We start from the raw sequence: 18,065 nt of genomic DNA, 5'->3' as shown, positions 1-18,065 counted from the left end.
CATGATATTATTCAACTTATTGCCTTCTGTACAATTGTCTTCTTCATTCAAAATGCTCACGTTAGTCTTCCTGTAATGATAATGATGATAATTATATAACGGTAATAATAATAATAATAATAATAATAATAATATCTAGTCAAAGAACCTCTCTCCCAAGAAGTCCACATTTCTCTGCTGCTGAAAGTAACGCGGCCTTAATCTGAAGGAACTTTCACCAAAGTTCGTGGGCTACACTTGGACTATCATGCAAACTGGTCCTGGGGTTATAGTGATAAATAATACTTTTTTATATAAATGATTATAAATGAAAACAAAAGTTGAAACAGGAAAACAATGATATTAATGATTATTCAGGAGTATGGAAGAACGCAGATGAAAATATAATGCATTCATCATCCTCTAAATTCCACACTTTAATACAATGGAAGGATCAGGATGACAATATCTCACGTCATAATTTGGTGCATTTGCACCAGTCCCTCACATAGTGAATATAACTTAATGATATCGATTGGCCAAACCACTCATATATAAGGTAGGAAGAGAGGAAAGTGATTGGTTCTCAGTGAATGTAGGTTTGCGGCAGGGGTGTGTGATGTCTCCATGGTTGTTTAATTTGTTTATGGATGGTGTTGTTAGGGAGGCGAATGCAAGAGTTTTGGAAAGAGGGGCAAGTATGAAGTCTGTTGTGGATGAGAGAGCTTGAGAAGTGAGTCAGTTGTTGTTCGCTGATGATACAGCGCTGGTGGCTGATTCATGTGAGAAACTGCAGAAGCTGGTGACTGAGTTTGGTAAAGTGTGTGAAAGAAGAAAGTTCAGAGTAAATGTGAATAAGAGCAAGGTAATTAGGTACAGTAGGGTTGAGGATCAAGTCAATTGGGAGGTAAGTTTGAATGGAGAAAAACTGGAGGAAGTAAAGTGTTTTAGATATCTGGGAGTGGATCTGGCAGCGGATGGTACCATGAAAGCGGAAGTGAATCATAGGGTGGGGGAGGGGGCGAAAATCCTGGGAGCCTTGAAGAATGTGTGGAAGTCGAGAACATTATCTCGGAAAGCAAAAATGGGTATGTTTGAAGGAATAGTGGTTCCAACAATGTTGTATGGTTGCGAGGCGTGGGCTATGGATAGAGTTGTGCGCAGGAGGATGGATGTGCTGGAAATGAGATGTTTGAGGACAATGTGTGGTGTGAGGTGGTTTGATCGAGTAAGTAACGTAAGGGTAAGAGAGATGTGTGGAAATAAAAAGAGCGTGGTTGAGAGAGCAGAAGAGGGTGTTTTGAAATGGTTTGGGCACATGGAGAGAATGAGTGAGGAAAGATTGACCAAGAGGATATATGTGTCGGAAGTGGAGGGAACGAGGAGAAGTGGGAGACCAAATTGGAGGTGGAAAAATGGAGTGAAAAAGATTTTGTGTGATCGGGGCCTGAACATGCAGGAGGGTGAAAGGAGGGCAAGGAATAGAGTGAATTGGATCGATGTGGTATACCGGGGTTGACGTGCTGTCAGTGGATTAAAACAGGGCATGTGAAGCGTCTGGGGTAAACCATGGAAAGCTGTGTAGGTATGTATATTTGCGTGTGTGGACGTATGTATATACATGTGTATGGGGGTGGGTTGGGCCATTTCTTTCGTCTGTTTCCTTGCGCTACCTCGCAAACGCGGGAGACAGCGACAAAGCAAAAAAAAAAAAAAAAAAAAATCTAGTTAATCCTTTGGAACCGGAACTCTGCCAGCATATCAGGGATTTCATCCACACTTATAAGAGTGAACTTCGACTTTAATTAAGCCGATATAGCTGACCTGCACCAACCATCTCGGTCAATGATACCCATTGGCAAAAGCCCTGCTCTCTGCTTCCCTAATCGCACGATGAACCAACATCTGGGTCTGAATGTCGAGATAATACAATGCCATTTTGGAATGATAAACAGACTATATGGAAAAATTCAGTATTACGATAGTTTAACTAGGAGCCTTAGGAAACCTTCACCCAGCTGACGTATTGAGGACCATATCCCGCACCATTGTCATAAACCTTACGAAGCAGCGAGACCTGGCACTTCTGCCACAACTCAACAGCCCCTTCACAACCCCACCCCTAACATAGCATTATACGAAATATCTGCTGTCAATACATCTATAATACTAAACTACAACCCTTGAACTCTCCAAAATCAGGCAGTGTAAAAGAGTATAAGGAGTTGGTCAGACCCCTCTCCATCATTGCTTCCCTCCAGCATGTAAAATGTCTTTTGACTAGAAGACTTAATATGTCTCCATGAAGAAGTCAACAAGCTCACAATCTCTCGCTGAGACACGACACATTGTCATCTCTCTGATCCTCGGCATAATTTTGAAATTTCTGCCTCTCAATGCGCTTATGCAGACGCCGCAAGTTTTATAGTCTCAATAGTTTGGTAACGAGAAAATCCATTGCCATCCAATTCTTGTCGGTATTTAAGGCTCTTAACTCCGTTACTATCACTAAAACTTTCATCCAAGTCAACCATAACATAATCATCAATAAATGCATTAATAATGGGCAGCGAAGCCCCAGCCTATTAGATTGCAGACTATCTTAGTGAACACACACAGGATATACGCTCCCGAGGTACTACCTGTACTTTCCATCACAGCTGGGCTCTGGAGACGAACTTTATCAAGGGGTACAGTTTCTTTCGTCATTAGTCACCCAACAGTCATCCTATTTTTATCCATCACAGTTTATGCCATGAGCTGTAAGGCCAAAAAGGGTATGGAAGATAAGATACTGGTGGAATGGAGCGTTCAGTTAATTTCCTGCATTTTCTGAGATCCCAGGAAATTCCCGGTCCCCCTTTTTGGACCCTCGGGCCCTGCGTCCCTCTCTCAGAGGCACTAAGTTATCACAGTAGTTATGCACGTCAGTAATGCTTTCGCCCAACTCTCTCCAAGTTCTTAAGTCCATCAAACTTGGATAATAAACACGTCAGTGCTATCAAAATTTTCCTGCTATTTCAATTCCTTCTTCATCGACTGCAGAAGCTTCTTCTCGAAGGCCATAGATGGCGAAAAGTTCTCAGCCGGTGATATATTTCCAGGGCATCTTTTAAGGAACTTTCAGTGCTTGGTCAAATTTTGAGAAGTGCCCATTTATGTGCATGGAGATGAATAAGAAGAATCATGGTAAAAGAGAGCTTCCAAAGAATATTACAATTTACATTGCTATATCAAAGAGGGCAACATTGACTTTCTGCTCTTTAATACTGGAAAGAACTAAGGATCTACTAGAGAAATTGCACCACTAATCCTCCTACCATGGAATATATTTTATGTATGGGTAATTGTATTTGCTTAGACATCAGTTTGCTGGGTCTGTCATTACAGATATGATTCATTTTGCTGATCAAGCATGAAGTATCCTAATTAAAGTTTGCTACAAATCGACTAGAAAGGAGAACAGTGGTCATGCAGTGAAGATAGTTGTTGAGGGACTTGTTTGTGTGTGTGTGACAGAGAGAGAGAGAGAGAGAGAGAGAGAGAGAGAGAGAGAGAGAGAGAGAGAGAGAGAGAGAGAGAGAGAGAGAGAGAGAGAGAGGAGGGTGGTAGGGTGGGCGAGCCTTGTGATCTGTGTGATAGCAGTGAAGATAGCCTCTGCAGCCTGGGTCCAATTCATTTCCCGCTCACAGTGGAAAAGGAAGCTGTTTCCGTAGTCACGAGGGGCGAGAAAAGTTCTTCATAGCCTCGACTTCCTCTTCTAACGACTTTATGCAAGCTTCCGGGACCTGGTGCCAGATAACTAAACATCACCTACATAGTATAGTAATACATATCTCTCACTGGAGGTACAAGATTATACCTACTTGAGGTTACACCGCGAGTGAAGAGGAACTTTTCACTAAAGGAATCCATAACTTATTTGCCACAGACTTTGGCGCAGCAGGAGCCCCGTTAAAGGCTCCTTAGGTTAAACCTTTGTGAAATACTTATTTGCTTATAATTACACGTCTTTTTACGTAGATCGAAAAAATCTTGCTTTAGAACCATAACTTACCATTACTTTTCTTACAAAAAATAAAAAAGTAGTTTGTGATTACGAAATATTGTGTCTTCGTCTCCACTTATTATATATGACCCATAAATGAACTTGCAGATTGGTTAGTAATTGGCCCTCATTATCATGTGCCCGGTGACGTCACTAAGAAAGTACACAATTCATAACCACTAATCGAAAATCTTGAACAACTTTTAGTGTACAAGATCATTCTTAGTCCATAGACTCACTACATATATGTATGTGTGTGCTTTCTCTCTTGGGACCAGTAAAGCATCATAAATGGAAGTAATTGTTCAACTGACCATATATTTTTGATGTAGATATCCCAAGACAGAGTCAGGTGTTCGAACACAGTGTTTACAAAACGTGTTCAAGTGGTTTTGTGGATGGTCCTCCGGTTACATACAGTACAAATATTGTTTTGATCCCACATATTGATTAGGAGGAAAAGGAAACATTACTGATTTAATCATAACTTCTCCTCCAGCCACTTATAACAGACATTGATCGTATCAACCTCAAATATGCCACCGCGAGCTCAACCAGGGGTAGGTACACGGTTATAGTTTAGGGCTTAAGATATTACCAGGGTTTAGGGCTCTCTTGGTGTACTGGCTACGTCAAGGTTTAAAGTCCTCCTCAGTTACCACACAGGCCAGTGTGTAAAGTAGCTGTCCAGGTTAGTGTTTACCCAACCTTATTGTTAGAACATGTTGAGTACATCGGGCTAGTTGCAGGGTTAGGTTATTTCTATGTTGAGCCTACCTGAAGCTACTGCTTACCAAGTAAAGCAGTAAAGGTTTTGGGTATTATTACCACTTCAGACATCCAGGGAAATTTGGCTAGGTTAGGTTAGGTCAGGTTTGCTTTGGTCGAAATTTTTTCTGATAGTTATTGATGTCTTTTGAAGGATTCTGATTTTCATTACTGCCCAAAATCTCGGTTCCCACTTGGGGTCCTATGTTATCGATGGATAAAGTGGTGGATGCATAACATTTCAAAAGTTACCTATTTGCAGTAGAAGTGAAGGTCATAATTATGCAAAGCATGTAAAAAAAACATTGGAAAAAACATAATTTCAACCTTCAAACAGGTGGATGTCCAAAATGGTACTTTGACTAGCTTATGCTCATCAGGAAAAATATGGAGTTCATTAATGTAAAAGTAGGTGAGGCTTTTACGATATATTAACAAAAACTTTGAAAACTTCATGAGTATCGAAATTGATAATTGAATTAAGCCAACAATATATTTCTCTCCTGCTGGTGATTGCATGGCTACTTACTGTGTTGTCTGTTCACTGTCATCAGGTGTCAAGTTGGCAGTGGATTTGCTTGAGTATAACTGGAGTATTTCTGCTAGAATACTGTATTGAACGTGTAAATAAGTCTTGATTGTTAGCGAAATTAGTTGATTTTTTATAGGTAATGTTGATTTTTTTCTGTTACACAAATGTACTCTACAGTTTCATTGGTATACTACAATCACTCTATTTGATATTGTTCTTCATGAAAGATGAGAGATCAGACCACTGTAGGGGCTTCTCTGATCACAACACCAACATGCTCGATTTTATGTTCTGTTTCCATTTTTCTGACTATTTACTCTTACTAGAATGGCATCACCATAATCTTAATGTAGTTATAGTTCTTATGTGATTTTTTCCCCTCAAGAATATTCGGTTTTAGAATATGGCATTAAGTATTGATGTTGGTATATTAGATAAATACTGTTATATTGAGTATGATATTTGCTCCTCTTGAAATGCACTCTGTGTTTGTTTGATATACACAGTGTACAATGATAAAACAATGCTGGTACATTGGCATACTTATGACCTATTAGCTCAAATGAATGAATAACAAATCAGAATGATGGTATGATGGCCTGTCTGTAGCCACTGCCAGTAAAATATAATGCACAAGTTCATGCTCTGCAACAGTTCTTGTGTTCTTTAAACACTATGCTGGTATTGCAGAAAAAAATCACAATATCCTAAGCTAATTGTGATGTGTAGAATGAATAGACTTTTGATGCTTAGGATTGCTTAATGCCTTTGTCCTACAGTATTAACCTTTTTCTAAATCAATTGTACTAATTGTAAGTTCATAGATAACTTTTTCTAAACTGATGAATTTTATCTGTGCTGCCCTCAAAGTATATATTTGCCAAAGGAAATGAAATGAAAAATTTGTATGGGGAGAGTGACTGTCTTTCAATATGTTCACCAAATAAGTGTATAACAATACTATTGCTCTCTAGCCTTTTCATCAAGAAGGCAATCCAGCATGAAAGGTGACTTGAAAGTGGTATTCCCAATTACCAGTTTTTTTTCAGTGCACAAGTCCACAACCTCTTCTCCATTTCCATTCACAACCCGGAATACCTCATGTACACCAATTACACCTTCAACTGCCATATTACTCACCTTCACATTTAGTTTTGCGTACAACACACCTAAGTATTTTCCACTCAAACACAGTCACACATGTGATCATGCTAAATGGTACAAGAATATTAAACCATAGTCTCATATGTTTTGGAGAAAAATATTTAGTACTCCAGATACAAATGAATGAATGAAAATGTGATGCTTTATCTGTTTTTAGGAGGGTATTGTAGTGGTTGTGGATGTTGGTCCTGGCGTTCGAGCTGGAACAGATGTTACATTCTACTCACAGTCCAAGAAATGTTTGACAAATATCCTGCAAAGGAAGGTATTTTACATGATTATTTGTATTGTATTTATAATCTTCCTTGAGATTTTTGTATGATACCTGAGGTGGCATAGGCACTGAATGCCCTAATCATAGCTGTGCCATAGACTACTGAGTGATGCCATACTGCATAACTATTTGTGCTTAACTCATTTCATATCTGATTGGAAACAGACATCATTCATCAGATTTCTTGAATATGTAGATAGAATCTTTCAAAAATCCTAAATTATCCACTTGCAGAAATGTGTATGATCATTTACCTTGTAAAAGTGTTTGATAATTGTTTACATGTCCAAACTAAATGAATATGAATACATAGATAATTACTAAACAGTAAGATAATCTGCCATTTTATTATATTTGTAGGATGAATATTTTTCTAAGTAGCAGCTGATGAACTTTCTGAGAGTGTGCAGAAAATGTGTCAAAACAAAATTTTCTGTTTATTGCAAAATCCTCTGACTTGCAAAGTCCTTGGTGCTAACTATATTGCAAAATCCTCTGACTTGCAAAGTCCTTGGTGCTAACTACTTGTGGGGTGGGTTTTTTGTGAGAAAAAATACTTCCCACACATTCTCTGTGTGTCGTAGAAGGCATCTAAAGGGGGTGGGAGTGGGGGCTGGAAATCCTCCCCTCCCTGTATTTCAGTTTTTATAAAGGGAAACAGAAGGAGTTAATCCTTGAAGGCTCAGATTGGGGTGTCTGAATATGTGTGGATGTAACCAAGATGAGAAGAAAGGAGAGATAGGTAGTATGTTTGAGGAAAGAAACCTGGATGTTCTGGCCCCAAGTGAAACAAAGCTCAGAGGTAAAGGGAAAGAGTGGTTTGGGAAAGGCATGAGAGTAAAGTTGGATTGGTGAAAGGACAAGTGCTAAGGAAGGAGTAGCATTATTCCTGATGCAGGAGCTGTGGGAGTATGTGATAGAGTGTAGGAAAGTAAATTCTAGATTGATTTGAGTAAAACTGAAAGTGGATGGAGAGAGATGGATGATTATTGGTGCTTATGTGCTTGGTCATGAGAAGAAAGATCATGAGAGGTAAATGTTTTGGGAGTAGCTGAGTGAGTATGTCAGCAGCTTTAATGCACGAGACTGGGTTATAGTGATGGGTGATTTAAATGCAAAGGTAAGTAATATAGCAGTTGAGGGTATGATTGTGTACATGGGGTATTCAGTGTTGTGAATGGAAATGGTGAAGAGGTTGTGGATTTGTGTGCCAAAAAAAGACTGGTGAGTGGGCATACCAGTTTCAAGTAGAGAGATGTACATAAGTATAAGTATGTGAGAAGGAGAAATGGTCAAAGGGCATTATTGGATTACTTGTTAATTGATAGACATGTAAAAGAAACTTTTGGAAGTTAATGTGCTGAGAGGGGCAACTGGAGGGATGTCTGCTCACTATCTTGTGGAGGCGAAGGTGAAGATTTGAAGAGGTTTCAAAAAAGAAGAGAGGATGTTGGGGAGAAGAGAGTGGTGAGAGTAAGTGAGCTTGGAAAGGAGACCTGTGTGAGGTAGTACCAGGAGAGATTGAGCGTAGAATGGCTAAAGGTTAGAGCATATGACGTGAGGGGAGTGAGTGAGGAATGGGATGTTTTTAGGGAAGCAGTGAGAGCATGTGCAAAAGATATGTGTGGCATTAGAAAGGTGGGAGGTGGGCAGATTAGAAAGGGTGTGAGTGGTGGGGTGAAGAAGTTAAGTTGTTAGTGAAAGAGAAAAGAAAGCAGCAGGAGGCCAAGAGAAAGGTGCAAGGGTTGAAAAAGAGGGCAAATGAGAGATGGGATGAGAGAGTATCATTAAACTTTAGGGAGAATAAAAAGATGATTTGGAAGAAGGTAGATAATGTGCATAGGACAAGAGAACAAATGGAAACATCAGTGAAGGGGGAAAGTGGGGAAGTAATAACAGTTAATGATGAAGTGAGGAGATGGATGGAGTTAGTATTTGAAGGTTTGCTGAATGTGTTTGGTGATAGAGTGGCAGATATAGGGTGTTTTAATTGGGGTGGTGTGTGAAGCGAGAGGATCTGGGAGAATGGTTTGGTTAAGTGAGAAGAGGTAGTGGAAGGTATGCAGAAGATGAAAACCAGCTAGACAGTGGGTTGGAGGGCATTGCAGTAGAATTTATTAAGAAACAGGGTGACTCTGTTGTTGATTGGTTGGTAAGGATATTCAGTGAATGTATGGATCATGGTGAGGTGCCTCAGGATGGGCAGAATGCACGCACAGTGCCATTGTACAAAGGCAAAGGGGATAAGGATGAGTGTTCAAACTAAAGAGGCATAAGTTTGTTGAGTATTCCTGGGTGATTATATGGGAGGGCATTGATTAAGAGGGTGAAGGCATTGCAGAGCATCAGATTAGGGTAGAGCAGTGTGGTTTCAGAAGTGGTAGAGGATATGTGGATCAGGTGTTTGCTCTGAAGAATTTATGTGAGAAATACTTAGAAAAACAGATGGATTTGTATGTAGCATTTATGGATCAGAAGAAGGCATATGATAGGGTTGATAGAGATGTTTTGTGGAAGGTCTTAAGGGTATATGGTGTGGGAGGTAAGTTGCTAGAAGCAGCGAAAAGTTTTTACCAAGGGTGTAAGGCATTTGTATGAATAGGAAGAGAGGAGAGTGATTGGTTCCCAGTGAATGTCGGTTTGCAGCAGGGGTGTGCGATGTTTTCATGGTTGTTTGATTTGTTTATGGAGAGAGTGTTTTAAGGAGGTAACTGCAAGAGTTTGAGAGAGGGGTGAGTATGCAGTCTGTTGGGCATTAGAGGGCCTGGGAAATGGGTCAGTTGTTTTTCATGAGTGATACAGCTCTGATGGGTGATTCGAATTTGAAACTGTAGAAGTTGGTGACTGAGTTTGGAAAAGCATATGACAGGAGAAAGTTGAGTGCAAATGTGAATAAGAGTAAGATTATTAGGTTCAGTAGGGTTGAGGGACAAGTTAATTGGATGAAAGTTTAAATGGAGGAAAACTGGAGGAAGTGAAGTGTTTAGATATCTGGGAGTGGGCTTAGCAGCGAATGGAACCATGGAAGCAGAAGTGAGTTGCTGGGTGGGGGAGGGGGCGAAGGTTCTGGGAGTGATGAAGAATGTGTAAAAGGAGAGAACGTTATCTTGGAGAGCAGAGATGGGTATATTTGAAGGAATAGTATTTCCAGCAATAGTATGTGGTTGTGTGGCATGGGCTGTAGATAGGGTTGTGCGGAGGAGGGTGGATGTGTTGGAAATGAAAAGTTTGAGTACAGTATGTGGTGTGAATTGGTTTGATCGAGTAAGTAATGAAAGGGTGAGAGAGGTGTTTGGAAATAAAAAGTGTGGTTGAGAGAACAGAAGAGGGTGTGTTGAAACGGTTTGGACATATGAAGAGTGTGAGTGAGGAAAGACTGACAAAGAATATATACATGTCTGAGGTGGAGGGAACAACGAGAAGCGGGAGATCAAATTGGAGGTGGAAGGATGGAGTGAAAAAGATTTTGAGCAATTGGTTCCTGAACATACAGAAGGGTGAGAGGCGTGCAAGGAATAGAGTAAATTGGAACGATGAGGTATACTGGGGTCGATGTGCTGTCAGTGGACTGAAGCAGGGCATTTGAAATTTCTCAGGTAAACCATGGAAAGGTCTGTGGGTCCTGGATGTGGAGAGGGAGCTGTGGTTTTGGTGCATTACATATGATAGCTAGAGACTGAGTGTAAACAAATATGGCCTTTTTTGTCTGTTATCCTGGCACTACCTACCTGAAGCAGAGGGTAGTGATGCTGTTTTCTGTGGGATGGGGTCATGCCAGTAATGGAGAAGGCAAGCAAGTATGAATATGTACATGTGTAAATATATATATATGCCTGTGTATGTGTATGTATATGTTTGAATGTTGATATGTATATGTAAGTGGGCTTTTATGTATATATATGTGTATATGAGTGGATGGGCATTCTTTCTTCATTGTTTCCCGGTGCTACCTCGCTGACATAGGAAATGGCGATCAAGTATAATGAATAAATAAATATATCTCTTATTTATGTCATATGGGTTAATTTTTTTCACTTCCTCATCACATAGCTTGTGTTTGTCAGTTACTTTAACACCTTCACTGCGCATGTGCAGTAAATAGTGATGCTACTTGTGAGTAAATTCAGTGACAATGGGGAAACACATTGCATGATGTGCAGAGTTTGGAGTCTGTTAAAGTTCCCTTGTAAGCTGATACAATGCTCCTCACTTTTCACTTCCCTCATGACTTTTGCATCATCTGCAAACATGTTCAGTTAGGAGTCCATAGATTTAGGCAAGATATTCACTTAGATTAAGAAGAGTAATGGTCCAAAAAAGAACTCTCAGGCACACCACTATTAACTTCTCATTTGGAGAAGGCTTCTCTGACAGGCTTCCTTTGTTTCCTTCCACTAAGATAATCTTTTATCCCTCAGAGGAGTTTCCCCATTCTTTTTACCTGGTATGCCAGTTTCTCTTAATGGTTAGCCTTTCATGCAGTATTGTCAGATGCTGTTTGGCTGTCAAGATGTGAATATTCTGCTAAACTTTCCTTTTGTCTAAGACAGAGCTTGCTCACTCATAGAAATGTACGAGATTTATTACAGATGAGCTCTTTACCTAAAAATTGTGTTGTCTTTTACATGGGTAATTTCTTCTCTGTAAACTACATAGTCATTCATTTGCTTTCTGATTAACTCTTCCAATATCTGATCAAGGAGGCTTTTATGTAGTGAAGTGCATCCTCCCTTAGTGAAGGGTATAACATTTGCCCTCTTCCACCCTCTTGACTCTGCCTTTTCCAGCCACATCTTGAACAGTATTTGAAGATATGTCAAGTTTATCTGCACATGTCTTCAGTATATGTGGGAAATTATCCTTTCTAGGTGACTTGAGGTTGTGGATTAGGCTTCTGTGGAGATGTGGACAAACTTTTTTGGGTGAATCATTGTTTCAGTCGTACGATATAGCATTAAATGTTCATCTTTGCGACTGTGGTGTCATGGTGTTGTGATATGATTGTGAAGTTGTTTGCGTATGAAAGGACCTTCATACTGTGGTTGTTAAAGGTATTTGAAAGTCATGTTGGAAGTGATAGAAAAGGGTTGGAGAAATATTTGCTCCTAGATGAATTCCATTGTTGAGTATACGAGTTTTTAATATTTTATACTTTTTTGCAGTTTCCCCATGTTAGCAAGGTAGCACTAGGGACAGATAAAGAATGGTTTCATTTGTTCACATCTACTTTCTGGCTGCTGTGTATAATGTACTGAAACCACAGTCCTTTATCCACATTCATGCATAACATACCTATTCCTTTACCCTAGTGAAACCATTTGATAGCTTTTTACTTCCATACACATTGTTCCAGTTTTCTCTATCCAGTGCATTTCTCACCCTCCATCATGTTTAGGTCCCAGTAAATCAAAGACTTTTTCTCTTCATCATTCATCTCTTCAGTCTCCTCTTGCACTTCCTCCCTCCACCTCTGACACCTATAGCCTCTTGGTCAGTTTATTACTCATCTTTTCCTCATATTCAAACTGTTTCAGCATACCTCATTCAGCTTTTCAGTCATACTCTGCTTACTACCACATATCTGTCATACAGTCTTATACAATCAAGCTGCTCACACCACATTGTCATGAGGCATTTTATTTCCATCACCCTTCTTACATTTTTTAGTATTTGGGGCCATGACTCATACCCACACAACATTGGCAGGACTACAGTGCCATTAAATACGCATCTTTACCCTCACATACAATTACCTCTTCCTCCAGGACCTTTTCCCCCTCATCAAATGGTTCACTTCAGTTCCTTTAGTTCCATTTGCTGTCATGTCCATTTTAGTTATATAACTTTCTACTGCCCTCAGGTTCTCCCAATTCAAGCTTGCACCTTCACCAATGTTTTTCACACCCTGCTAAGTCCATAACCTTACTTCAGTTAACATCAGCTGTCAATTTTTTTTTCCACAAATATTTGCAAATTCAGACACAGGTTTCTGTACTTTCTCACTCAATTCTTCCACCAGAGCTGTGTCATCTGCAAATATCAACTGGCCCTCTTTCCAGGCCCTTGCACCCTTAGCATACTATAGATCTTCCTCCCTCTCCAGAACCATTACATTTACTTCCCTTACCACCCAGTCCATAGCCATTTTAAACAGCTATGTTGACATCACTTACCCTTGGTGGGGGAGGAAACTGAATCGTTCCCAGTGAAGGTGGATCTGCTTCAAGGATGTGTGATGTCATCATGACAGTTTGATATGTTCATTGTTAGGATGTTAAGGGAGATGAATATAAGGGCCTTGGAGCAAGTCTGTTGTATGGTGGGGTGGTGGGGTATGGGAGTTGAATCTGTTTTGTGGATGGCATAGTTATGATGGCAGACCCCAGAGAGAAGCTCTAGAACCTATTATCAGAACTTTAGAGAATGTGTGAAAGGAGAAAGTTGAGAGAAAATGTGAACCCAAGTAAGGTAATGACATGCATCAGGGGTGGAGACAGAATAAGATTGAGTTTAATTTTAAATTGGGAAGACCTTAAAGAATTAGAATGTTATAGGCACCTGGTAGTGGGTATGGCATTGGATTAAACCATGGAGGTTGAAGTGTGTCATGGGATGCAACAAAGGGCTAAATTCCTGGGTGCTGTATGGAATGTGTGGAAGATGTCAGTGTCTGTAAGGGTAAAGATAGGCATGTTTGAAGGTAAAGTTAGTTCCAGTGCTGTAGCATGCATGAGTCTTGGGTTTTGACTGCAAAGGAAAGAAAAAGGGTGGAGTTGTCAGAATTAAAAATCAAGGATTGTATATGGTGTGAGGTGCATTGACCTGACCTGTAAGGAATGAGAGCGTTAATGAGGTGTGGTAGAAAGTGTATTGTGACTAAGGGGCTACCTGGTGTGCTAAATAGTTTGGGCATATGGAGAGGATGTGCATAGAAAGCATGGGTAAGAGTTCCTATTGATTGGAAGTGGTAGGTGCAAGGAGGAGGGAATTACTAAGGAGCTGGAAGGATGGAGTGAAGAAGGCTGCAGGACACCGGAATGAAAATATTCAGAAGGGAGAGTGGTGGTGTCTGGATAGAAGGAATTGAATTGATATGGTATGTGGAGGGAGTATACTAGTGGACAAAGGGCATATATGAAGTCTGTGGGGTTTGATTGTGGTTGGTAGGCATTGTACATGAGAGATAGGGGTTGGATGTGTTTGAGTGTATGTATTGTGTGTACCTGATGCTATCCTGCAAATATAGGAGTCAGATAAGCAAAAAGGAGATTAAGATTTATAATATTGTATATAATCATTACTTTATGCATGGTATGTAGAGCAGACTTTGTGTACAAACCTCATTTACAGATGTTCGCGGAGAAATGCAGAGACCGAGTTGGCATTGTGTTGTTTGGCACTAATGGCACAAGTAATCATCTTTCACAGGCTGACCAATACCAACACATCACAGGTGAGACTTTGACAGTTTTCACTCCTTAATGATATTGAAGCCTCCAGTTTTCCTACATATTAACTCTAAACATAGTGGCTCATTTGTATGAGGGTCATTTGGAGTATGTTTTAGAAAGATTGTGTTAACTTCATCTATGACAGTTGAAGAATGACAGTTTCTCTAATATCTTTGAATAGTGTGCCTTCTCTTTTGTTCCAATTCTGTTTAAAAACCAGAACTTTTTATTCTCATGGAAAGATGCAGTGGTACATACCATCCCTGAGAAGGTTGATTGTTCTTACCCCTCAAACTATCAACCTGTTGCTTTGACATCTGCCATTTCCAACATCTTTGAATTCTTCCCCAATCCCATATCCATAGACATCTTGAATCTCACAGTCTTATTTCTGATCACCAATATGGCTCCCATTAGGGGAGATCCACTGGTGATATTCTTTCCTATCTTAAAATGTCTTGTCATTATCCCTGAGAGCTTTTGGGGAATCCTATGTAGTTGCCTTTGGCATTTGCAAAGCTTTAGACAGGGTTTGGCACCAGGGTTTAATCTCTAAGCTCCCTTGTTTTGGCTTCCTCCTGAGCTCCTGTCACTTTCTCTTATACATAGCCCAGACATTTGCACTGTCACTGTAGGTACTGCCCAAACTCCTTCCTTTTCTCTTTTACTAGCAACTTTGCTACTTCAGTTTATCACTCATTTTCCCTTCTAATCTTCCCACCTCCTATCTTTTGCATGTCATGTGCATCTCTTGCACATGCCTGTACTGCTTCCCTAAATACCTCTCATTTCGCACCCACTCCCCTTGCTTCATTCACTCTCACCTTTTGCCATTCTGCACTCAATCTCTCCTAGTGTTTCTTCACACAAGTCCTCTTTTCGTTTACAAGTCTTCCCTGTCACCTCCACAAGATATCAAACATCCCACCACTTGACCTTCTCAACATATTTACATCCAAAAGTCTCTCTTTTATCTGCTTGTCACTTGTTATGTAATCCAGTAATGCCCACAGACCATCTTTCCCACTCATGTATACTACTTTATGTTACTTTTTTTCAATCAAGTATTCCAGGTAAATCAGGTATCAATGATGCTTGCTTACCCTCTTTCCTACTCGTATACAAACACTAATTATGTCCTTCTTCTTACACCAGGTATTCCCAGTCGCCAGCCATTTTTCAACACACAACTCAACGAACTGTTCACCATTTCCATTCATAGTACTGAGTACCCCGTGCCCCCCAATTATACCCCCAACTGCTACATCACTCACCTTTGCTTTCAATCAACCATCACTTATACCTTTCATCTTACATTAAAACTGCTGACCCACTCACTCAGCTGCTCCTGAAACACTACTTTCATGATCTTTCTTTTCATGCCCAGATACATAAGCACCAGTAATCATCCATCTCATCATCTATTGTCACTTTTATCCAAATCAGTGTAGAATTCACTTTCTTACACTTTCACATACTCCCACAACTCCTGTTTTGAGAGTAGTGCAGTTCTGTCCTTAGCTCTTGTCCTCTCCCCACCCTTTGTCTTTACTCCTAAGACATTTCTAAACCATTCTTCCCCTTTACCCTTGAGCTTCATTTTGCTTAGAGCCAGAACATCCAGGTTTCTTTCCTCTAACATGCTACCAATCTCTCCTTTCTTCTCATCTTGGTTACGTCCATACACATTTAGATACCCCATCCTGAGCCTCCAAGGAGGATGAGCACTTCCTGCTTGGCTCCTTTTTCTGTGTCATCTTTTGGAACTTGAAATACAAGAAAGGAAGGGTTTCCAGTCCCCTGCTTCCACCCCCTTTAGTCGCTTTCTTTGACATGCAGTGAATGTGGAGGTAGAATCCTTTCTCTCTGTCATTAGTTCCATTCTAGTTTTCATGGGTTGGATCAAGTACATGATACCTTTTGGATGTTGCCCATATTGTTCATATCCTTAAACTGTGCCCAGTATATTGAAGTGAAACATGGCTTACCACCCTTACATAAATGTTTTTCGATTTTTCTTTCTTTACATAAAGTTTCTTTAAGTGAGATCAGGCATCTATACTCACTCTAATACCTCCTAGCAAAAAGTGCTTCCATTGCTTCAGAATCTCGTCACTTCCAAGTCATCTTGAACTGTAGTATTCCTAGCCACATTCAGCTTTTTTCACTTCATCTGTGTTCATCTTTTCAGAGTATACTGGTCCTCCATGTTCTCTCTTCTGTACTACCATATTATCTGGAACACTGTCATATACTGTATTTTCTATGTGGTCATGTCATCCTAAAAGACTTATCCATGTGCCTTTCTTATGATAACTTTGCATTGTATATCCTTCTTTGATCTTTATTCTTTACTCTGTCTTTGACTATATATCCTTCTCAGATCTTTATTCTTTACTTTGTCTTTGAGTTGTATAGTTTATCTAAAATTCTGTGTTCTTATCCACAAAAATATGAATCATCACTTAAACCCTCCAGGGTCATTGTGTCACTTTCTTCATGAAAGAAAATAGTAAATAACAGGTGTAAGTGTTGTTAGTCTTTAATCTTGAAAGTAAGCCTTGACAAAGTAACTTTTCTCCTTTCCTGTTTATTTTACCTATGCTTCTAACTCAGTAAGTGGTATGAGTGGTCATGTCAAGATTCAACCATACATTTTGTACATTGGGCATCACATATTTTACAGAAGATTTAGGGACTTTTAGCAATTAGTGCTTACTGTTTGCTCATGGGCTATATTATTTATCTCATTCTTCACTTCAAATAAGCAATAATTTTTTCTTAGTAGCTCATTTAAGTCATGATGTGCATGAAAATATATTGCCATTCTTTCATCAGTTTCCTTGTGCTACCTTGCTAACGTGGGAGACATCGACAAAGTATGATAAATATGAAATAAATCAAGACTTTCCATTGGAATTGCCACTAAAGCAGCATATTCATGACACGTATTAAGGTCACTGAAGTGACTCTACAAAATACCATTTTTCCCAAGAAAAATAATATAGTGATTAAATGGCTTGGGTAGGAGGGAAGAACTGATTTTGATTTTTTTGTAATTACTATTCATAAAATTTAACATATATTAATGTATATTCACCAGTTATGCGTGAGCTGCAGACAGTGGATTGGGAAGTGATAGCTAAAGTTGATCAGTTCCCATATGGAAATACCTCAGGAGATTGGCTAGATGCCCTGGTGGTTGCCATGGATCTCTTGCATGATCCTGAGTAAGTATCATCTTTTTACTGTGTATTACATTCTTTTGATTTATACCTGGATCACTTGAATTCTTTTACCCCTGTGGTTGAAAGAATATTCCTTCTTAAGAGATGTCATCTGCAGTTTTTATAGACTTACTTACTGTATATGAAAACATAGAAAAATGATTTTTTGCCAAATCATTGTGTTGTCAGGTAATCAAATAGTGCCATCTAGAGTGAATATTTTACACCATCACTGTCATGTAGATTCTCAGCATACTAATCATCACATTCCCTTGCATGCTTTATTGTCTCATCCTTGTTGTTTTTCTATCCCCTGCACAAAAAACTCTCATGTATTTCCACAGTGAATTTTTCCCATCCTTTCTCTTCATGTGTACACCACAGTCTTCTGTCTTAAAACTTTTCTTTCTAACTTTTATTTGTTTATCATCCTGTGATACCCGTCCATTAATCTGTTGCTTCATATTCTTGCTATCTGTGACAGTTAAATGCCTTATCTCTGTCACCAGTAACACATTTTCAGGACTCGATTTCATCATCCATGTGATACTTGTATCTTCATTTCATTTAAGCAGAATCTCTAAGTAGCGAATTGGCATATAAGTCAGTGCTATCCCAGCAG

The 18,065-nt window shown here is 39.6% G+C and overlaps 1 protein-coding gene across 1 annotated transcript in view; it reads left to right on the top strand.

Annotated features, from left to right (window-relative positions):
• Positions 1-4,371: 4,371 nt before the first annotated feature.
• Positions 4,372-18,065, top strand: part of Ku80 (X-ray repair cross-complementing protein 5 Ku80) — a 126,940-nt gene continuing 113,246 nt past the window's right edge. Inside the window, exons 1-4 of the mRNA XM_071693529.1 lie at positions 4,372-4,587; positions 6,649-6,756; positions 14,116-14,218; positions 17,320-17,446. Coding sequence (XP_071549630.1) covers positions 4,564-4,587; positions 6,649-6,756; positions 14,116-14,218; positions 17,320-17,446 — 362 coding nt within the window. The 5' untranslated portion in view covers positions 4,372-4,563. The remainder of the gene's footprint in view (positions 4,588-6,648; positions 6,757-14,115; positions 14,219-17,319; positions 17,447-18,065) is intronic.

Source organism: Panulirus ornatus, chromosome 55 (genome assembly GCF_036320965.1).
Source record: "Panulirus ornatus isolate Po-2019 chromosome 55, ASM3632096v1, whole genome shotgun sequence".
In the NCBI taxonomy this organism is placed as follows: domain Eukaryota; kingdom Metazoa; phylum Arthropoda; class Malacostraca; order Decapoda; family Palinuridae; genus Panulirus; species Panulirus ornatus.
The sequence above is the reverse complement of the archived record's forward strand: the minus strand, read 5'-3'. Positions and strand labels throughout refer to the sequence as shown.